Here is a 23,920-nt window from a genome sequence, read left to right as displayed (position 1 = left end):
ATGGTACCTGTTATATAGCATTCCTTCTGCCACCTGTTTTCCTAGCTCCCCCTGATTATTATCGAAATGTTCATTTAGTACACAATAGAGAGCGAAGAGATCTCCCAGTCGTCGATTATACTGAGACGGCATGGGACAAGTATGTAGATTTCAATAAAGGTATCTTTCCCTATATAGGTACTATATCAAATAGTAAGCTGATACGCAGACTCACCAAGACTCTTGAAGCTGTAGTAAACGAGACTATAGCCGCCCTAGGCAATCTGACAGAGGAACAATCAGTGATGAGAATTGTTGTTCTCCAGAATCGTCTTGTCCTTGACGTCATCCTGGCCGATAGGGGCGGAGCTTGCAGGGTCATCGGATCCAGCTGCTGCATATTCATACCAGAAAATTCGCCATCTGTATATAAAGCTATAACACGCCTTCATAAGATTGTAAGCCAGATACACGAGAATTCAGGCACTTGGACGTGGTCCGGGTGGTTTTTGAATGTGATATCAGCCTGGGGATGGAGAGTTCTATCCTTCCTAGGTATTGGCCTTCTTATGCTCTTCAGTTGTTGTCTATGCCTGCAATGTGGACCAGCGATTTGTAGTCTGTGTGCCACATCGTGTATTCCACATCAAGGTTTTGGCTCAAGATCCCGGAAGAAGAAAGAAGAAGAAATGATGCTCTATGAGCAAATCGATGGAATAATGAAGATTGATGTCTCGTGAAGGGCAAGAAGGGGACAAGGAGGGAATGTGGAAATGTGGATTTTCCTGATCAGTTATGTCCCCTATCTTGGACCCCAACGGTTCTATATGCATGTTACAAGTACATGTATGTTCCCTCCAGTTCCAGTTTCTAAGACGCAAACATATGTGTGTCTACCGTCAACATGTTCTCTGTCAGATCCGCCATCAATGGGCTGGATATTCGATTCCTAAGTATGAAAGGCCACCGACTTTATATGGCTAAGTTACTCCATTTTTACAGTTCAGGCGAGTAGGCCCGATTCTGTCCTCAAAGCCTTTCCCTGCTCTCTGTCTCTGACAGCTTCAGCTTGAGCTCGCATCTGTATCCATGAACTTTGCCCTACTCCCTGTGCAGCTAACGGTGACTGCCTCGGCCAGTTTTCGCTTGTCTGCCAAGAAGTTGTATTTCACCTTCGAATTATCTATTTTGCTCTTCAGCCGATGCATTCTTGCCTAGTAGTTTAAGTAAACATTCCTCCAGTTACCAAGCAAAGGACTCAGCCTTTCCGTCCTCCTGCAAGTGATTCATAGCCCTGTTGCCATGGAAAGTTTTCTGCCCCTCGCATCTCATATAGACACTTAGACGCTTGTACACGCACACAGTCAGTATAGAATAGATTCTGTCCGAGAGTCTCTTCCTTGTGGATAACATAGTTCTTTAAACATAAGGATGTTAGATATGATTTGGGATTAGGATGACTTGACCCCAGACTTCTCGTCTCCACATGTAGAGCTAAATGTCAAGTCCCCTTCACCCCCTAGTTACACGTCAATTACACGTCATGCTGCCGCGCGCGCATCTATGCCAAGTATTATCTTATAGATCCACCTATGTCTGATAATTCTAACCAATCATGTTTCTTTTATTCCTTATTACGCCTAGTTTCAATTATGTCACTGTCACGTCATTTTTCTTATCAAATGTTACGCCTTCTACATTCGTTTCATTGTAATGTACTTATTATAAAAATACATGTCTGTTAATAAATTATTGTACTTCACTTCCTGAACCTTCGTGGTGACGGAACCTGAGGGCCGCGACTCGAGTCGGCCATTTTGAATGGAATAAAGCCCATTAGAGAACCTCTTATACCACGGATTCTGCCTCTTGTTATTTTGAGCTATTTACTTTAATTTAAGATTCCGCATGAAATTCAGTCCGGTAATATTTATTTTATTTACCACAGTAGTCACATGTTGCTCTATCGATGCACTGTTATTCTGACCTGGTGTCTGACTCTTGCTAATCCAGTTGCAAAGTTTTCATAAACAGCTCTGCCAATATACTCCTATACTATATTATGGCCACAAATCTTTTTTCCTGCTCCTCCAGTGACAGAGAATTTCCATGCAGCTCTTTCAGTGCATCTTAATCAAACTTCTACTCAAGTGCCTGGATTCTCTCAACAGCTGAGCCAGTGCACTTAAATTCCACACTGTAGCCCGTCAACGTGCTTTTCCAATTCCTTAGTCCTTGGAGGCTCCTAATTCAAGATGCCGCCGTTAGGCATTACACCCCCTTCACCTGCTTTAGCAGTGCCTTCAGAAGCTGCTCTGCTGAGGCATCTTAACTCCATTACCGAAACCCTCCCACTATATTTAAGTACCAGGTTAATAGTGAAGCATCTCTGACAATGCATTTCAAACCTAACCTCTAAATACCTCCCCAGTTCCTTAACGGTCAACACACTCACAGTTATTACTATGTATACAGTTTTATCCTGTCCTGCACAGCATCCTTTTAATTCCAGTATCAGTACTTGAAATAGACATTTCTGAGAATGGACTTCAAACCTAATCAGCCATTTGCCTCCCTGCCACTCTAGTACAAGTGTCTTCATAAAACTCTTTGGGGCCTTGGCCCTCTCATTTGCAAAAGTAATTGGGGTAACTGGTGCACCCAGCAGATTGAAAAAGGACACTTTAAGGACTGACCAAAAAACGTGCTGAGCCATTAGAATAGAGCAGCAGACCATGTGATGCATTCTAAAGGGGTAAACAATGATTTACTTCAGTCAATAAAGCAGGAAGTGATCAAAACATGTGGGTGAAAGGACATCAGCCAGACCAGCCAGAGTTGGTAAACTGATGGGGGGAACCATTACTGTGCTGCTTCTCCCCAAACCTCCCCTCATCTAAGCCTTCCATGTTTTTGCAGATACTCAGTGTCTGTGAGTAAAATACACACAGATGATGGACGGAATGCAAAGCAAATCAAACATTCACCCCTGGTCATTAGATCCGTTGTTCTTCTGCTCACCATGCCACCATCATCATGCCTCATGGGAACAGTCCTGATCGAACTGCCAAGCCAGGTCCTCACTGGACCGGAAACAAGCATCCTGGGACCGGGTTCGGGGCATCACCCCTCATCAGCCAGGCTAGCTTGAATCTAGTGGCACAGTGAACCCAGGACCCACGACTGGGTGTACCCGGCGCACTTAGGGGGAGAAAGCAAAAGACACACAGATGATGGATGGAATGCAGAGGAAATCAAACATTCACCCCCCGTCAATAGATCGGGGTTAAATCCCTCATTCTTTTGCTAACATAGCTGGGTCTGAACTGAGTTGGCGAAGTGAGCTAAAGAACGATGATGGATTCAACCCAGATCTGTGACTTGAGGTGAGTGTCTAAAAAGTTTCAGTGCTCCGACCATCATCTCTTTGTGTTTGCAGTGTCTGTGAGTAGGCCTGGTGCATGCGATTACCAGTGATACAAAAAGGAAACAACTAGCTCAATCAAAATGAATACACTTCTTCATTCCTACCTCCAAGGTGAAAAACAGTGTTCTGGGCTGCCCCACTTTTAAAAATGTTGTATCTAACTTTTTAAAAAGTTTGAATAAACCTTTAAAATTTTCTCTTTACTTTACCATACAGAATCTCTGCCCTGAAAGTGAACGTGCCCGCCAAGTATGTAGAACATCAAATACAATCATAAAGTCTCCCATGCATTATAGTGTGAGACTTTGCTTTGTACAAAGTAGCCTGCTTGTTACCATCACATAGTATGAACCCAGCAGCAAGGAGGTCTTTGTAGATATGGCATTCCTATGCGATTTCTCTGTGCAGCGGAGCACGGCAAACTTGGGTGGTGTGCTGCGTTGAGTGAAAAATTTGCAGAAATTGGACAACAGCCACAAATGTTTATGAAAAATAGAAGTGGCTGAACCCTCTTGCTTCACTATTTTATATAAACCTATATAGTACATTAACAAAGGACAGAGTTTTGTGTAACAAGTATTGTCACATGAATGGAACCTGGTTCTTAATTTTAGATGTATGTCATTATAGGTACTCTTTTAATGACCATAGAAGGATGAAAGGCTGAGTGGACCTGCTCGGATTTGACCCTTGACCATAAACTTATCCTTTTGCGCCATCAGACCCAGAGCTACGCTTGTTGAATATGTTTCTGTCATTAAACATACACACAACCCAATTTAGCCTTTTACAATGAAATATACATGGTTGTCTTTATTACATATAGTAAAATGGCTTTCAAAGAGAGAATAATCAGCCTGCTTTCTCCAGTTATCATCCCCACAAAGGTCTAACTGATTTTGCACTTGTAAAATATGCTCCAAAACATTTTGAGAGCAGTGTGAGAAAAAATATCGAATATGATGCAAAAGGCAGTTTGCAGCAGATTTTTCCAGTAAAGTTAGTGTCTTTTCTGGCAGCTTCCCTAAAACAGTTGAGAGAGTTCTAAAAAAGGAAATAGCTGAGACCATAAACGTGTCAGAGGATACTTTTTCCACTGTTTTTTTTCTAACACTCTGTGTTGGAGCTCGCAACCTATTAGTCTGAATAAATTCCCACTGGGAAAGGCTGAGTCAGACTTGTTAGCTTCGCTCTCAGACAGCCAACGCGTTGCTTTTACAATTCATTGCAGAGTCCCATAGGATTACGTCATTGCAGAGCGACTTTCGGATTGCAAAGCAAATCCAGTTCAATCTTCTATGACAAATCTATCACATTCTTACTTTATTTAGCATCCTGGCAATTTTGTAAATGCATAAACAGATGGGCGTGACTGAGTCACAATAATATCCCTTTTGTGGGGGAAAGTGCGTCCTACAGCGGTGTTTTGTTCTTTCTACATACAGGACTGGAAGTGCCCTGGTAGGCACTGTGTTAAATTTTTGCATTGTAATTTATGTGCCCAGCTCACCAGACCAACGCTTCCAGGAGGTCTTTGGGATATTTCCCAATGTTAAATTGTTTTAGGGTTTCACAAGCAATGGAGAGTCCTGTTGCATGATGATGCTGACAAACTGGGACTGCATCAAAGTGTAGACATTGTGTAACGCATACTAAGCTACTGCACAGCAGAGACAATGCTAAAAGATCATGACCTGAAGTCATACGTACTATAAAAGGATTGATTGTTGTTTTATAGTCGAATTTTATAACTTTGATACAGTGTGATTATTATGATGAATTTGCAGAGCGTTGGTTTTCGGATTGTTAATGGATTGTTATTCCCATATGCCCATAAAAGGCATTTTTTCAATCTTAGCAAAAGTGTGGGATCGTTATGTAGAGAGTGGTTTGGAAGAAATCCTCTCACAGTGGGCCATGGGTCCTTCCGGGGAGGTCTGGCATGGCACGTGGCTGTCTTTAAAAAATCAACAATCTGTAAACTGTGCAGTGCTATGTATTAGTCTCAACACGTAGATCCTTGTGTGACCAACTCTTTTAAGGATATAACCAGGTCAACCACATTGTGCCAGGACTGACCAATTATTTTGCTGCTTAACACCGAAAAGCAGATTTTTTCACTTTGGAAAATTGCTATCCCCCTGAAAACCAAGGGGACTTAGTGGATCACAAAGGGTCTTATTAGAGGAATCCCTTTAAGAGTCTGTAAACTGTGCTGACAGGATGGCTCTGTGGGCTGAACGCTGTACTTTGATGTGCAGTAATATGGACATCACATGTTCCAATACCAGCAAGACCAACACAGGCCTTAATGATCAGCTGTATGAAGTTGCATCATAGTTACACCTTAGAAGCAGCAGAAGTGCTATATAAAAAGAGTGCATATTTTTATTACAACCGTAGCAAGAAAGAAAGGCAGCGGTGAGATGTAACCCATTAGCAGCCGAAGACGAGAGTGACCATATCATGATTTTACCTGTGTGTCGCCACTTACAAGTTAGTGTTGGATCTCAGCGTTAGTTCATAGGTGTTAAGTAGCAGATGTATGGCACTTATCACTATGCTGTCGTTTTCAATTGCATGCATTGCTGTATAGTGACAAGTTTATCTAATTGATGCACCTTTTGTGGTAATACCTGAGGATTTCTATTCTCATATGCAACAACTCACAAACAGTGAAGGAAACTCTGAGATTTTCTGCTGTACTCGGTTCTTGCTTTATCTCAGGACTGTCCACACTGTTCTGTGAAGCCCCAGCAAGAGGTAACCATATGAAGGACCGCGTTTTTTGCACGTGGAATGGATGATAATTTATCAATGTACATATTCTTTGTCCAGAATGTTTTTTGCATAATTCACTTGGTCGTTTGGCATCAGGAGTGTTTTACCAAATCCAAATTCCTAGATCTGAGCTAGAAAATGTATTACAGCTAGTAACCTAGTATGTATCTGCGAGGGCAAGCAATCTATTTTATTCTGAATATTCTGCATCTAAATTGGTAACCTAGAAGGCCCTCATTTTAAGAGGCCCAGAGAAATTGGGATTGGTTGCAAATTGTGTATACTATACACGCTATCTTAGTATTGTAAATGTTGCAGTGATATCAATGCACATTTTTGCTAAATACATTTTTCAGGAAACAACTGTTAAGATTTTCATAAAACACACTTAATAAAGGGGTAAGAGGCATCTTTCCTATTCCATCCTCCTACATCAATAACCTTAAACACACAAAAGTGAAAAGGAGGTCATAAGAATAACCGAGGATGAGTGTGAACATTAAAAGACAACATGCGTCAAAAATGCCCTCCCCCACTAGTAGTCACATGCTTCATCATCGGGCTTGCTAACAACATCCCTGCGCAGACCAACGCCTGGCATGGAGCAAAGGAGAGGGAAGACAATACAAACACATATGTCTAAGGGATCTTATTGTGCAGAATTTCAATGTAACCGTGATTAAAACTGGCTCGGGAATATCCCTAAAAGCATTTATTCTTGGATTTCATGGCCAGGATTAAAAAATCTCTAAAGCACAGTGATAATAATGGAAAATTATTATCCCTGCATCCCTCCTAACTGCAAAAACATCGACATGTTTCAGCCGCTATATATTTTGCCCAACCGGTTCAATCGACCCTCATCAGGACTACAGATCCCACAAGGTCCCAATTACCCTACCTGCAGTAGGGAGGGATCAACCAATTCTGGTCAATACCTTTTAATCACACTGTGGTTATTCCTGCAATGACACATAAAATAAATGGCCAAAACAACATCAACAATGGTGTATAACACAGATAGACAAACGGTGCATATTTCACTTTTTCTGCACAACACTCATCCTCAGTTTACACAGACTGAGAATCCAAAATGTTGGTTCCTCTGGAATGGTCACTGCCCACTTATTCAAACTGGCACCCATCCCCATACTTTATCTCTGCCTCATGCAAATACATCAATGTCTCCGATAATACTGGAGCCACCCTCAAGCCCCTCCCTGGAGTGAAAGTGGAATTGTAAAATTAGGAAAGGACAAATGCAAAAATTACAAGTGCGCTTACTGATATTTATAAACACATCCTCTGAAACTGGTTTGCGAGCGGGAGCATCTCCCTATAGTTACACACTGTGATTCACAAAGGCGATAGTCACGTAAAGCGAGTACTCATACCCTGTTATGTGGAACATTCAGTCTTACTTGTTCCATACCACCAAGGTTGCTGACCCACTTGTCAAATAACTCAGCGCAAACGTTTGCCATCACTAGCAAATCTCCTGCCCAATTACAAGTATCTCCCTTATCTCACCTAAACCTGCTCAATCCTACAAGACCTTCTAATACCATAACTGAGCCATACTCACATCTTCAAGGAAAAGACGCCACCCCCATAAGCTGCTTGCTTCACCGTGTAGGTGCCAGCTCCATTTGGTACTCTGAATGCATACGCTCCTTGCAGGTCACGTGGTCTGGGGCACCGGTCACGTGAACCCACCCTCGTTATTGAGGTTAGGAAGTGCCGACATGTCAGAAAGAGAATTTTTCAGTGAAAAGGCTCAAAGGCCGCACTCAGTGGGCATTAACATGATTCTTATTCAGTGAGGAACCAGGATCAAGTGCTGTTTCATCATTAGGACCGAGAGGCGACAACCCAAGAGAATATATGGTTAGACTCATAACAGGGCCTGCCCTGAGGCATTATATCTGTCATGACGCGAGAAGGTTTCCTAAAATATTTCTTCTTCTTTTCGTAGTTGTGCACTTTTCATAACGTGCTCTACAGAACCCAAGTGTGGTTTTTATAAAACTGCATTCCCTTGCCATCCTGCCAGAGAGAGAAACACAGGGAGAGAGAGACACAGGGAGAGAGAGAGAGATAGAGAGAGAGAGAGAGAGAGAGAAACACAGGGAGAGAGAGAGAGAGAGAGAGATAGAGAGAGAGAGAGAGAGAGAGAGAGAGTGTTTGCGCTTGTGTCTGTGGTTTGTTTCAGGATATTCCACCTTTTATGAACTTTCCAAAGAAACTGCATGTGCCTATGTGTGTTATTGCGTAAATGTTAGTCCTTGCCACTGAGTCAACAGTTTTGTCACACTGCCTCTGTTCAACGTTTCTGCCAGATCCTGTGTTTCTCCCAGAGGTGATTACACTCTACAGGTCCTCTGGGTGTGTTCCACGTTTTACGGCTCCTCCAGAGGAGCGCAGCTCTACTCATCAAGGTTAAACAGAAAGTATACCCCCCACATGTTGTGAAGGAGAGCCACTGCACCTCATGTGACTATGGGGGCGCTGACCGCTGGTTGGTGTTGTATTATTTATATGAGGGTACAGGATATTTTTTCCCTGTATGCCTCAGCATGCTCTAGTGACCCATGAAGTACAATCCATGTAGTTTTTTACGTCGAGCTTCAATGAATATAAAATACTCAAGTGCCAATACTTATAAGGTCCAAAAGGCGAGACCTATTGGCTATGCCAGTGCTTGTTTTGTTTGGTGTTGGTGTACTGTTGGTTGCTAGCAACAGACGTGGTCACATTTGGCCTGGTGCGCATGCCCATGTATTTTACCATTGTGGTCATACACGCTTTCTGGGATTTGTAGCAACATATTTTGCACAGGTTTTGCTCTTGAAAGACCACACTTTGTCTGCTCATTCCCGGTACTAGTTATCAGTCGAATTGAAAGCACAATGGAACATATATATAAGACCTGGTTTGAGGAACGTGGTGCAAGAGAGATGCAAACCTTAAGTCATTTTTTTAAAGCCAGGCAAAGCCACTGCATGGCTTTGAGAGGCTCTAAAACTGTGGAGTAACGCAACTCAGTGCAATCCGCTGCATTGTGTTTCTCTGCCCTGGGTAGGTGTTCCATTGGCTTTGCTTGGATGTTCTAAAAAAGCCTCTCCGGATTGTTTTCTTTGCAGGATTGTTCCCCTTCCTGCACAAAAATAATCCTGCTTACAACACAGGAACCCTTGCATGCCTGCGTTGGCAGTAGGCTGCCACAATTGCACCAGGGCAACGAAAAGGACAGGAATGTGCCGTACTGCATAAATATGGCGCATTCCTGTCCTTTCCTTGTGAGGCAGGGCAGCGCAGCAAGGTGACTTGATGGGCCACCCTGTGCCACATAGGTCATAAATATGGGCCTTAGCTTACGGTAAACAAATTGATGGATGATAAAACACCAGTCCCACCTTCACTCCAAAAATATCACTGCATCTCAACAAAACGAATGTCAAATACTATACAAATTGAATTCCTTATCAATAAACATTATGGATGTAAGGGAGTAATGGACCCTAATGTAAAAAAGAAAAATAGGCTGTCCTACCCCCCAGTTTGGTATTAATATACAGTCATAAATGAGGTGCTGGGGCCTAAACACCCCTGGGCCTCGGTGACACTACACCTTCTGCATTGTTGAGAGCTACACCCCTGGCCATAGGAATGTGGTTCCGTTTTGGGAAGGGAATTGTATACTTTCATCAAATCAAAGAGATTACAAGGAAGAGTAAGTTACAGGGCCAGATTCACAAATCAAATCCAGAAATTTACTCCTGCTAGGTTGGGAGTGAATTTCTGACCCTCATGGATCTCAGAAGTGATTCTCCTACCTGTTGCGGGAGATTGGCAAGTTTTTAGCAAATGTAGATTTTACTGATTAGATGAATTGAGTTTTAAACGTATTTTATATTGTGTTTTATACTGAGTGCTTTGTGTCAGATTTTATTTGTTATATGGTGTTTTTAAGAACTCTTGTTTAAAAGACCCAGGTCTAAATAAACATATGTTTTCACTGGCTGAGCGATTTTGTTTCATTCCTTATTCCCAAATGTACATTTATGTATTCATAAATTTGCTTCACCAGTGTGTTTGCCATTGCTAACTCTCTATTTTCTCCTCCAAGAAAACATTTTCCTCAGGCAGAAATCCATTCCTCTGCAACATCTCCAGTTTGGGATATGTTCTTTCCCCGTTTACACCTTCAAAACAGATTTACACACACCCTTAACAGGAGAAAATCTTCAATTGCTTCCAAACGGGGTACACATCCTACAAAATGTTTGTGAATGGTCACAAACTTGCAAGTCACACTTAAGTTTATACCATCCTGCAGAACTTTAGATATGTAGGAACCCATTTGTGAGTGCACTTTCACAGGTTTCTGCATTGTAAATATGGATTTACAAGCAACCAGTCCTACATAATTTAAAGGCAAGATTTATGAAACCATTTAGGGGTGGCAAATAATGCTAAATTACAGGGCGTGCGACTGCTAAGTGGATTTTTACTAACTACTAAACTAATTTAGCAACGCTTACCAAATCACAAAATAGTCTTAGAAATAGATACCAAATTGCAATCTGTAGGGGACATTTTTAGGACGTCGTCCCTTCCAAATTGTGATTTGGAATGCTATGGCTCAATGGTTTGCAGCCGTAATTTCACTCACAAGCCATTGGGTGGGCGAATCAAAGAAGGTGGTAATACATTTTACAAATGGGCAGGGGTCCGCATGATACGAATGAAAAAATAGCATTTGTTGGGATGTAAGCAGAGATTTATGGGCCCACTATCATCTCTCAACCAAACTTTAAAAAAACATAAAGTTTCCTTTTAAATGTTGCACCGTTTTGAACTGCAAAAAAAATAAATACTTTGTTTAGATGAGATAACAGCCATGGTGGTCTGCTTACCGCTGCTACCCTCCATCTCTGCAATGGTATTTAATCAGAGTGAGTTTCAATTCTTGACCTACCTCATGAACATTGATGAGAGAGGACGGGTTGAGACCAACCCTTACTCGGACTTTAGTGAACGGACCCTTTAACACATACGTTGGTTTGACAAATTCTCTTCTATTTGCAATCAGATGTTGCACAACTTGAAACCACTTTTTGGGAATTGAAATTTCGTACATCAGACCCCAAAACTACATGTTCTGAAGGATTGAAGGCATGGATAGTCCATTTTCTGTCACTCCAATAACCTTGCATCCATATTATTTTGACTGATAGGGAAACTATGTACCTTGAATACACTCTACACTTGTTTTGTTGAGAGAAAAGTCTTACTTGGGTACTCTAATGCTGCCATAGTAGATAGATGTGTGATTTATGATAGGATGCAACTGATAAAGTGAATTCTGTTTTAACAGGTTGTGGAGGAGATCTCTCTGGGCCCACAGGATCCTTCAATAGTCCAGGCTACCCCTACAAATATCCTGCTAATAAAGAGTGTCTCTGGTATATACACACAGCACCAGGCAGTAGCATCCAGCTCACCATTCTGGAATTCAATGTCGAGTATCACTCTGGCTGTGAATATGATGTCCTAGAGGTAAGAATTATATCACCTAATACTTTGAGCCATAAGTGTTCATTTCGGTACTAGCACAAGGCACTACAAATAGAGTTTTTGAGAAATTATGAGTTAATATATGAATATAATGAAATATACTAGAACGAGACCTTTTGTGTGAAGTAAGAGTCTATAATTATGTGGTTGAAAAGACTAAGGGACCGATTGCGAGCTTGGCGGTGTGGGAGCAGGCCGCCACGCCTCTGCCCCGCTCCCCCACTCCCTACCACCAAACTGGGCCTCCGGCTGTGTGCCAGAATACGAGTTTCCTCATAGTCTGGCAGGCAGTCCTTTGGCATTCCCACGGCGGTGCCTTGCAAAAAGGTGCCGCAATGGGAACGCCAAAGCCTGTTCTTGCAGGACAGTGGCTGTGAAGACCGTGCAGGAAAGGGGCTGCATGCAGACAGTGGGACACACCATATGCCCCCCTGCATGAATCCCATGGGCCTGAGAAAAGAGGGGGCCCTGTAGGGCTCCTTTTGTTTCCTCTATGCCACCCTTTCCAATGCAGGCTCACTGCTGTCGTTAGGGTCGCATGGAGGAAACTCATAATATGCTTGGTGGTGTCGCAGCAGCACCACCATGCATATTATGGCCTCAAGACCACCACACCAGCACAGGGATCACGGATCCCAGGCGGTTGCGGTGGTCCCTTGGCGGTCCAACATCCAAAGTTGGAATAAGGCGGTCGGACCACCAGTGTGCACCGCTGCGCCTTCCTCGGGTTTGGCAGTCCACGGACCGCCAAACTCTGAATCAGGCCCTAAATATTAATTCAGTTTTTTAGTTAGTGAAGCTTAGTCATTTAGGGGTGCAGTGCCTGAAAAATACACAGAAATGTAATAAATAATAAATATCCAATTGTAATATTTTGTGTTTTCTAATAACATTTGTAAAAGGCATTGACACAACAATAATGCTATTACAAATTATAATGCTATTAGTAAAGGAAGATCACCTATTAAGCTAAGGGAGTTGGATGAATTCCACAAATGGTACAAATTAGGTCTTGTTTGTGGAATTGTAAAATGTCATGATGCTGCCACAATGCTTCTTACCTACTGAAGTCTCAAAACAGAGCTCTTTAAGAGTTGATATTGACACTATGACACGACAGTGCAGAGTACCAATCACAAGCCTTATGGCCTTTGTTATCACAGTTCAGAATGATGTAGCAGCATTCTGAGCCTATAGGGCCTTGTCAGATGTGGGAGTGGCATTTCTTGTTTTCGTGCAGACTGCACAGCCACATCAGTAGCATTTGAGAAGTATAGCCACCTATTTGTAAGATTGCTCATATACTTATTTGAGGTATGCATAAATGACTTCATTTATTCTTTTATCTGAAATGTTAGCTGTCCACAATTGATTTATTATGAAGTCATGTAATATAGCTTCAATAAAGCGAACATCCTTAGAACAGGTATAGTCCTGGCCCCTTGATAAACCTCAGTAAAAAACAGTTGTCCAGAGATTTTCATTTTTGATTTGTGGTTTTTTTGTATCCTTAGAGAATAATTTAGCTTGGATACACATTTCGAATCCTGGTTGAATTTATCAGAATGACATTTTTAAAAATGGCGGATGTGTTGCAGTGATGATTATTTCAAGAACCATGAGACCTATATACTTCATTTTGGTATTAAAACATAGGTTTTGGTGGTCAAGGAGTCTTATAGAGACAGAAAATAACTCCTCAGAGCAATCCTTCTGCCATTTTCCAAAATGGCATCTCTATAATGATGCGTTTTAGCCAGCATACGGGTAATTTATTTTAATTGCTGACAAACAGTCTAGTGGGGCTGCTGCTGCTCTAAGTTAACAGTTTCTTTTGTGGTTTTATTTAATATTTCTAAGATTTACCTTGATGAATTTTAACATGACAAACTTTAATATTTTATTATGGCTACATCTCACTAGCGCACATTTCTCCTTTATATATGGTACGCTTGTGTGTGTTCTTTCAGCTGCCTGGTCCGCCGACCTTGCCGTTTGAGCGGAGAGAGCTGAAACGTCAATTAGATTCTCTTTGCTGGACAGTTACGACATTCATTTTGGACGGCCAAGGTCGAGCTGAATTCCTTCAGCGTTGGCTCTTATTTAGGTGCAAAAGGCAAGCCCGTTTTGCACCCGTTCATGCCTGGACAGCGCCAGGGATGCTGGCAGTTTCAAGTCCCATCTCAATTTTAGTGAGCTAACGCAATACTCACGTGCCCATCTTTTAGACCTCCTACCCAGACATACTAAGGGGGCATGCCCAGTTAAATTTAATTTGTGAGATAGCCAAGTAGGGGATTGTCAGAACTGTATATGTTATCTTAATTGTCTGTCCTACTCTAATTCAGGGAATCTACTCAATATGCTTCACTGGTCTGATGAGGATGGATTTTTTAATGATGATGTTGGGAAGGGGGACAATTTGATGCATATTCCTGGGGCGCTAATTAACTCACGCTCCCTTATTAAAGATAAATCAGAGGCTTGTGACCAAATTCTTTCACTGTTCCTTGACTGCCTATTCATCACAGAGACATGGGCAAAAGAGGACTCAGGCCCTGAGATGGTGGATATGGTCCCCCCAGGTTACATTATTCTTAGAAGTGATTGTCAGGGCTGGGGGGGGGGGGGGGCTTGGCCTGAATAGCACGTGAAGTTTTTATCTCCACACTTAATCCTGTGGCCAATAGTACAGGTGACTCTCTGTAGGCAGTCCTATTTAAGATTAAACTCTCAGCCAAGTACACTGCTTCATGCCTCCTGGTATACCGTCCACTGGGCCCTCGAGGTAACTTTACCGGGGCTTGGTGCCAGACCTTGGAGCCTCATTTAATGTCCTCCCATTTCAAAATGCTTAGGGATTTCAATCTTCATTTGGACGACTCTTTGTAAACACTTTGCTTATTCCTTGAACTCATTGCCAGTTTTGGATTTGTACAGTTGGTGCAATCTCCTACTCATACTGCTGGTCACACTCTAGATGGGATTTTTACTAACCATAACAATCTGGTTATTGAGGAAGTCCTGCCTCTTAGCTGGGTAGATCACCGGGTGGTCAAGTTTAAATTCTCTCAACCTCGCCTTACAAGTAGCATGGGCTCTACCCTTCCCATGCAATTACGCTGCAGAAACATATATAAGATCACAGCTGTCAGCTGGGAACAGGCCCTTGAATTCTCCATACCACTCAAGGGCAGCTCTTTCCCTTTTTCTGAGGAATGCTTTCAAGACTGGATTAACACAGCTCTGGACATTGTTGCTCCCTTTAAAATCAAGGTTGCAGTTAGAAGCAAGCCTTCGGCACCCTAGTATCCAACAGAACTCATGACCCTTAGGCAGAAATGCCACAGACAAGAGTAGAAATGGAGGACAAGCCCAAGCTCTAGTGAAGAAGAGAAACATAAAGTACTGCTCCTGAACTATAAACAGGCCATAATACAGGCTAAAGCATTCTTCTTTATGGCGAAAATGAGGTCAGCTAATAATTCTCCCAAACTGCTGTTTAAGGTAGTGAAGGCGCTATCAGAATCCCCTACTTAGCGGACGCTAGATTCTTTTCAAGAGTTCTGTGACAGAGTAGCAGTATATTTTCTAGATAAAGTTCTAATCATCTTTTGGAATTTTAAGCTGCCTGTTGTAGATTAAATACTTTCAGACAAAACAGTTTTTGGCTTCCCTGACAATCTCCTCTCAGTTTTCCCACCTATCTCTGTCCAACAGACTAAGAACTTATTGTTGAGTTTAAAACCAGGGTCTCCGTCTGATCCTTGCATGCCCAAAATGTTACAACTTGCCCCGCATCCAATTGCTAAATATTTACAGAAGGTGTTCAATTGCGCGCTTCAAATAGGCATTTGTCATGACATTTGTTTCTCCTCTCCTTATAAAAATCCAATGCCAATCCAGCTAAGATCCTAGAATAATTTATTAATCAGGACCTGATGAAGTTTATTGATACTCAGGGGATCCTTGATCCTTCTTAAAATGGATTTTGCACCAGCCACAGTACAGAGAAAGCCCTTATTGTGGCCACAGACATCATCCATGCCCAGTTCAATCTGGGTGGGGAGGTTATCGTGGTAATACTTGATTTGTCTGCAGCATTCAATACCGCCTTGCCCACACAGAAGGTTCAAGCATCTGCAGCAAGCAGGGGTCAGTAGGACCGATCTTCAACTTCTCCACTCTTTTTTGTCAAACAGGGTGCAAACTGTCAGCTCTGGCGGTTTCAAGGCAAAGGCAAAGGCGTTCAGTCTCCCTTATGGATTTTTAATCTTTATGTGGCCCCTCTGGTTGATCTTGGGGAATTTATTTGGGTTTCAAGTGCTGTTATATGCAGACGATACTCAAATTTTGTATATATCTCTAACGACCTGCCTTTAGTGGCGGAGAGGTTCAACCAGTGCATGTCACTTTTTTTGCTGAATGAAAGACAATTCACTGAAGATTAATGCAGTCAAGACTGAACTGCTTGGGTTTGGCTCTCAAAACTCCATTTGGTCCAACACTTGGTGTCCAGATGTCTGCAGATCCCTCCCCACCCCGTCAAGTCAGCAAAAAACCTTCGGGTCATCTTTGATAGTACTTTGAGTTTTGATGCACAGTTCAGTCACATTATTAGCACTTGTTTTTACATCATCAGGGCCCTGAAAAAGATCTTTCCTTACATTCCAATGGAAAAACACCGGACAGTTACTATCGCCCTTGTCACTTCACGGTTGGACTATTGCAATGCACTTTACCTTAACATCAATAGTTCCTCTCTGAACAAACTTCAAGTTGTACAGAATGCGGTGCCCATCTTATTCTGAACTTTCACAAACGGCACTTAGTTAGAGAAGGGAATTTATCTCCTTCATTGGCTCCCTAGCAGGAGGAGAATTTCAAGGCCCTATACATAATTTTTAACCCTCTTCATCCCAAGGGCCCTACCCAAATGAATGAGCTTTTTCATTGGTACACTCCTGGCAGACCACTTAGATCCTCAGGTTGCAAAAAACTCTGGATCCCCAAATTTCGGAAGACTGAATGGGGTGGGTGCTCCTTTTCAGCAGCCACCACCAAACTGTGGAACACTCTGCCCACCTATATTTCAGAAGCAGATTCTCTTATGTCCTTTAAAAAACATCAAAAAACCTGGCTTTTTTCATTTTAGAAACCTGATTCTTAGCTGTGCCACTCTTGCTGATTCTTCTGTTCTGCTATAGCACTTTGGCAACTTTGGGTTTTAGTGCGCTCTATAAATTCTATCCTATCCTATCCTAATATTGATTTTGATTTTAGGTTTTCTGTTGATACAAATTTGTTAACATGAGTGAAGGAGGTGGTAGCAGAGGATCGTTGAAAAAAATTACCAAAAATAGCAGAAACCTGTGAATCACAACAAGAATCTGATTCTTCTGAAAAAGCGACGACAACCAATCCCAATGCCCATCCAAAAGTTCAATTGCTACCCCTCCGCCACCTCAAACCACTGATCAGAAAGCAGAAGATCTTCAATGTGTTATCTGTGTTTTCGCCAGAACAAGGGCCAAAGGGATTAATGAAAGAACAAAGTACTATGTGAGTCTCAAAAGACAAACATGTTTTTACCTGCAACTAGTTTCTTCCAAGAGGAAGTTTTCAGCCGACTAGCTGATCTAAACAGTGAGGTGAATGTATTAGCACAGATTTGTATGCCCACTCAAATTGCATGCGTGCATACATTAGAAAATATGAATATACAATGAGCTCCTAGCAGCAATGTAACTGCCAGCCTTCAGTTAAGTTTGCACTCTTTGAAAAAGCAAATTAAGTTTTAAAGCCACTCTTGAGTGCTGGCTAGAGATTCACACTCAGTGAGATCAGAGAAATAATGGTCAACATTGATGAAGCTGTATTGTCCATAATAATGAAATTAAGATATTTCTGGTGAGAATGGTCAATGACAGAATTTGTTTCTGTCTGTCTATCAAAAAGAATGAGCCACTTATGTTGTTCTCAGATGATTTGACTCCTGAAGTTCCAAAATAAGATCACATGATGAAGTAAAATCAACAGAAACCATTTTAAGAAATGTCGTAAAAGATTTATATTTTGTATTTAAGGACCAATTTTGTGGTGCCCCAGATTTTCGCAAATCATGGTGGTCAACAAGAATGCCTGATGTTGTCTTAACATTTTTTACATCAATGTATTTTATCAGCAAAGCAAAACTGTTACAAACTATAGTTCTTGAGTTCGGAACAGAAGCTGACAACATTGATGATGGGTTAGAAGATATAAGCGAAGGAGTGGAAGACAATCACATGAACTGACAGGCTTATGCTGTGCAAATGTACTGTATTTTCCAAATCATGATTTATGAATTACATCACGGCAAAAAGCAAACTCTGTTACACATGATGACTGCCCACACAATCTATGATAAGTACCAGAGTAGAGAACTAATCGCTTCAATGAATAGGATTGGTGTATCAACAAGTTATAATGATATAGTTCAGCCCAGGAACATGTTAGCAGCTCATGCTGTAAAATCTTGTGAATCTGTTAGCACACCACTTTTGAGTCACTTTACTAGGAAAGGATTTACAATTGCTGCTCTTGATAATTTTGAGTTTGAAGACTGCTCTTCTTTGTCTGGAATATCCAGCACACATGATACTGCCATGGTGCTTTCTCATGACTGTAGCAATGAAGTAGCTGCAGGAAAACAAGCTGATAAATTCAAAATTAATGGACCATCGTGAGGCTGTTCTGCATCACAAATTTGTAGGAAAGAGAGGGGAATGTTTTAATAAACATGTTGACAGCCTACTTTATTTCATGCAGCAGCAAGCAAACCCCTTTGGAATGACTGAGTACACAACTTCATGACCAAACAATATGTGGATATTGCTATAAGGATACGTCTACTAGATGTCCTGGAGCATGGATTGAAACTATACGCAAAACTGAAGAAGGAGAGATTTGTATTGAAAAGAAAAAGCTGTTTGACATAATCACTAAAGCTAAACTTCCACACCTTAATTGTCATAGTAAGAGTTTGGTCCAACCAGCCACTACAAAACAGGTTACAAAAAACCAACTTTGGCAAGCACATACAGAGACGGATGCAGCAAAAGAAAGGGGTACAACATTTATCAAGGATATTCTGACGTATGATTTTCTTCCAATAACCGCATTATTTAATGGAGATTCTGCAACCAAACCAGTGAAGCACAAACTCCTACAAGAGCTCGAAAAAAACTTTCACCTGAAGAATTTCAATTTGAAAAGATGTCCTCATTGAAAACTAATGTTGTTGTGGACTATATGTCACAATTGCGAATGGTAAAGATTTCATCCATGCAAAACTTCGGAGAGGTCATTCAGACTGTTCTACAGATATCGAAATCAGTGTGCACTTTGCAAGAACTGCACATTGTCTTTGACAGTTATCTTGAACTATCTGTCAAGGAATGTGAGATAATCACACAAATGTCTACAAGTGGAACAATTGACCTTACCTGCATCAAAAGATTTGACACCTATACCTGTGCAACTGGATAAATTCTGGCCATCAACATCGAACAAGAGGAACTTGAAGATGCTAACTTGCCAAAACATTGTTGATGCTTCAATGAACTTTGAATTTCCAAATATTGCAAGTGGAATGGTTGTCAATTAGGGTTTTTTGCCAGCAGAGATATATTAAAAATGTATGGGTCATATTGTTCAAGAAGTTGACAGCAAATTGGAGGAAGCTGGCCTTCGTGTTCTGACACATGTTGAGTGGGCTGTTCAAAATGGTTCCAAATGAGTCATAGACAGTTGCAACCATACTTATCTTACATAAACAAACCTTACCATCTATTTGTATTAATAAGATTTAAGCATAACATGGTTCCCTGGCTCCTAGCATTTCCGATAGGGTTTTTTAAAGAAGGGTCATTAAGTCCCTGCCCATGTGACAACTTCTCTGAACAGAATACTCTCCATCTGATATTTTTCTGTGCCTATTACGACTCACTACGTAAGAAACATATTATCCCCCTCCTAAAAGGTCACAACTTTGAACAAGTTAGGCCAGCACTGGCATACTTGCAAATGCTGGCGTCACCAGTGGTGTGTTTTGGGGTGGCAAGCTATATAGTACGCGCAATTAGGCATAGGAACAAGCTACCACCGAACCATAGTGGGGACTCCGTTTCTTAATTATGTCACTTATTTATTATTCTATTTTAACCTCGTTTGATAATGGGTACTTTTTGACCTGGTCAATTTTTATTTTTCGATATTTATTTAATTCCCAGGACTGATTAAATTTGGTTGGAGCACTTAACCCTGGTTTCTCCTATTAGGGACTATCTGGGGCCCGACTTTTTTATATGATGTTTTATCCCAATTTCAAGGAAGGTACCATAACTTGATTGAGTCATTTTAATGTATGTATGTGCTGCGCCTGAATTGTTTTGTTTTGTGATATGTACTTTGATGGTTTTAACTAACCGAATAAAGTTTGACTTGACTTGACTTGAGTCATTGTACTGTCAAATGACACAGATGTTATTATTGTGCTTATTAGATTTGTTGCAATGTTTATAAGCCAAGGATTTTCAGAGTGATGATTACGTTATTGAACAGGCGAGAAAAGACTGCTAATCCCGCGTCAAATTCTATAGAAGAAACTTGACTCAGAGATGCCCAGTGTTATTATCCAATGCAAAAAGAACAATTGATTGACAGAATGTTGAACAATGTCAAACATTCACCCCAGTACAGAGATCTGGGCCTAAATCCATTGTTTTTTTGCTCCCCATGCCATTCCAGTGTTAACCCAGCCATATGCAAATCATTCTTGACCCTGTTCCCCTTGGGAACGGTCCAGCCCGAACTGCCAGGCCAGCTTGACCCTGGACTTGAAAAGGAGCCTCCTAGGACCAGTTTCGGGCTTTCACCCCCTCCATAGCGAGGCTAGCTTGACTCCAGTGGCATGGAGATCACGGGACCCATGTCTGGGCATAACCATTACACTCGGGGTGACCAATGCAAAAAGGAAAATTGAAGTAACAGAATGTTGAACACTGTCACATATTCACCCCAGTAAAGCGATCTGGGCCTAAATCCTTAGCTTTTATTACTCCCCATGCCATTCCAGTTTAAACCCAGCTCTATGCAAATCTGTCTTGACCCAGTTCCCCGTGGAAACAGGCCTTCTCGAACTGTCAGGCCAGGTTCTCCCTGGGCTGGAAAACAAGCATCCTAGTACTGTTTCAGAGTTGCACCCCTCCTCAGGCAGGCTAGCTTGACTCCAGGGGCATGGAGAGCACAGAACCCACGTCTAGGAATACCCGTCCCACTCGGGGTGACAAATGCAAAAATAACCTTTTGATGACCAGAATGTTGAAAAATGTGAAACATTCACCCCATTACAGAGATCTGAGCCTAAATTCATCCTTCTTTGCTTCCCATGCCATTCCAGTTTAAACCAGCCATATGCAAATCAGTCTTGACCCTGTTGATGAATACAGGCCCCAGCTAGGCCCGCAGGACACAAGGGTTCGCTCTCCTGTAATGGAATCTATAAGGAAGTTGGCACGGAAACTGCAAAGTACAAAGACAGTATTTATTAACCCTTAAGGGTGGTCCTACAATCCACACAACACTCTTCAGTATTGCATAGAGTAGCACAAAGAACTTGCGTACACAGTCCCCTTTTATACACAACAGAGGGGCTCATAAGTGGGTGGATACAACATGAGGCTGAAGAACATTACCATTTATGGTCATTTTCGATACTGAATCAATATGTGGGCGGAGCTAACACACTCCTTGAGCCCGCGAAAACATGGTCAAGCAAGGCTAACTGATAACAGATGTGGTCAAGTCTGGGCATGTGCCAGATGGACAAAGGAGCTATTTATAGACTGTTACCAGGCAGATTACAAGAGCAACTAACACAGAGGTTGGACTCTTCTCGTGGGGAACACGTGGAAGCATGACAATACAAAATGGAGTCCGAACTTCGGTCAACATAACAGAGAAAACATGATCCATAAGAGGGGAATTAATGTCTTTAGTAAATGCTTAATCACATCGCTGTTTCACTTTACAACAGACGACCCTTTCAGCATTTACTGAAGACATCCGGCTTGTTAGAATAATCATCATATATATCAATTATCATCATCTCTTCTACTTCCTTAGCTAAACGTTTCTGATAAGTGACATTGGCAATAGCTTTCTTATCGGGGATACAAAATGATACACATAATGAGCAGAGTAAAGGACCACACTGAACGCAGATACAGCATGAAAACAAAACCGCTACAATAATGCAGAGACCATTTAGAACCTTCCATCCCCAGGCAGTAATTAACGCCCAAAACCATCCAGAAAAGGACCAAGTGCCGTTTTCCGTATGGATCTCAGCTGCAATCTTATGCAGTTTATTGATGGCATTATAAACTGACGGCGTATGATCAGGAATAAACACACAACAGCTACTTCCAATAATTTTACATGCTCCTCCTCTGTCAGCTAGCATAACATCTAATACCATACGATTCTGCAATGCAACAATTCTAGTGATCTGTAATTCCTCCGTGAGATTCCCAAGAGCAGCAGCAGTCTGATTTGTCACAGCTTCTACCACTCTTGTTAATCTTCGGATCTTCCTACTGTTCAGGGCAGCTCCAACAAAGAAAAACAGTCCCAAGTTAAAATCAATATACTGTTGCAGACTGGTGTCAGTCTGATCTACATCATCAATTGATAAAGTACGTTTATACCTATTTACAGTCACATTATTTAATAATTTCAAATCCTTATGATAAGATGCGGGAGCTAAGAATACTGGAGGTAATAGAAATGATACATAGCATACCCCAGACCACCCAGCCGGCAGACGGTAATAACCTTTATTTCCACACACAAAGTACGTATTATGGGAGGCTAAGAAGGTACTATTGTTCAACCCATCAATATTTAAAACAGTAATGCAATCACTAACACCAACAGGAATAAAACCCACACTCTGGACACACAGGTCCGCTTGAGCTTGTGCTACTTGAATTACGAACTTATCCTTTCCCACAGTGTCTCTTGTGTTCGTAAAGATGTAGGGAATGGATTCATTGTCTGGTCGGTACTCTTCCCACTCCCAAATTGTCCCATTCGCTTGTGGATACCCATTTTTGTCTTGATGGCATTCTTTATTGAGTCTGAAGAGCAATCGTCCCACTGTTGGTTTCCGAGTAGCAAAAAGCAAGGTATACCATGCTCTACAAGAGCCATTATGAGAGAAAGGAAGTGGTATAAATGGCGTTCCTCCTTTCTTCTGATGAGCTGGCATCATCCCACATATCCAACAGTTCGTAGCATTCGTAGCAACGTGGGTATGATGCAGCATCTGGATGAAAGTGTTATTCAAGTAAGATTGTCGATGCTTCAACTCTTGATACGGTAATGTATAAAAGTAGTGCTCCTCAGGCACCGGAGTTGTCAACACAAAAATTTTCCGAGCGGGAGTTACATCCTCCACGAACCATGTGGTTATCCCAACAATAGCTACTGTCAACATGAACCCTACTGCACAAAGTATTTTCTTTTTCTCCATGTCAAGGTAAAGATAAGAATAGAACCAATATCTTCCTGAAACTAAAAAGTCTGTCAGAACTCTTCCCCTTGGGCAGCGGTTGATTTCTTCACCAGCGGGCCAAGACGGGTGTCGCTACACTAATGCAGGGCTGATCCCCCCCCCTTGCCTCATCGGCTCTCCGTTTCACTAACCCAAGGGCCGTTCTGACAGTATGTCCCGGTACTGAAAAACTCACTTCCTTGGTCGAAGATGATATCGCCTTCCTCCAGGAGTCGCGTGGTCCGGAAAGAGCTCCTCAGTGGCGTTTGGCTCCGCAGCACGGCCTGTCTCTGCAGCCAATATTTCTCGTTGATCGGTCAGCACGGCAGGTTCCACCAATCCGGGCGGCACCTTCCTACAGTGCAGAGAGTGGATCCAATTCTTTCGGTTGGAGACTCGCACAGCCGTCCTCGTTGCGAGGAGGACCTGCTCAGGGCCCACCCATCTCGGTTCCAAGCTGTTCGTCCTGTCGAAAACTTTCACCATGACATGGTCACCAGGCCGGAGACCATGTCCTTCACCAGTAGACCGATCAGGGAGCGCCTCTCGGACCT

The 23,920-nt window shown here is 42.0% G+C and overlaps 1 protein-coding gene across 1 annotated transcript in view; it reads left to right on the top strand.

Moving 5' to 3' along the window:
* Positions 1-23,920, top strand: part of CUBN (cubilin) — a 1,289,359-nt gene that overhangs the window by 512,481 nt on the left and 752,958 nt on the right. The window contains exon 29 of the mRNA XM_085631507.1: positions 11,568-11,749. Coding sequence (XP_085487633.1) covers positions 11,568-11,749 — 182 coding nt within the window. The remainder of the gene's footprint in view (positions 1-11,567; positions 11,750-23,920) is intronic.

This window comes from Triturus cristatus, chromosome 10, assembly GCF_964204655.1.
Source record: "Triturus cristatus chromosome 10, aTriCri1.1, whole genome shotgun sequence".
NCBI lineage: Eukaryota > Metazoa > Chordata > Amphibia > Caudata > Salamandridae > Triturus > Triturus cristatus.
This window is presented reverse-complemented; position numbering and strand designations above follow the sequence as displayed.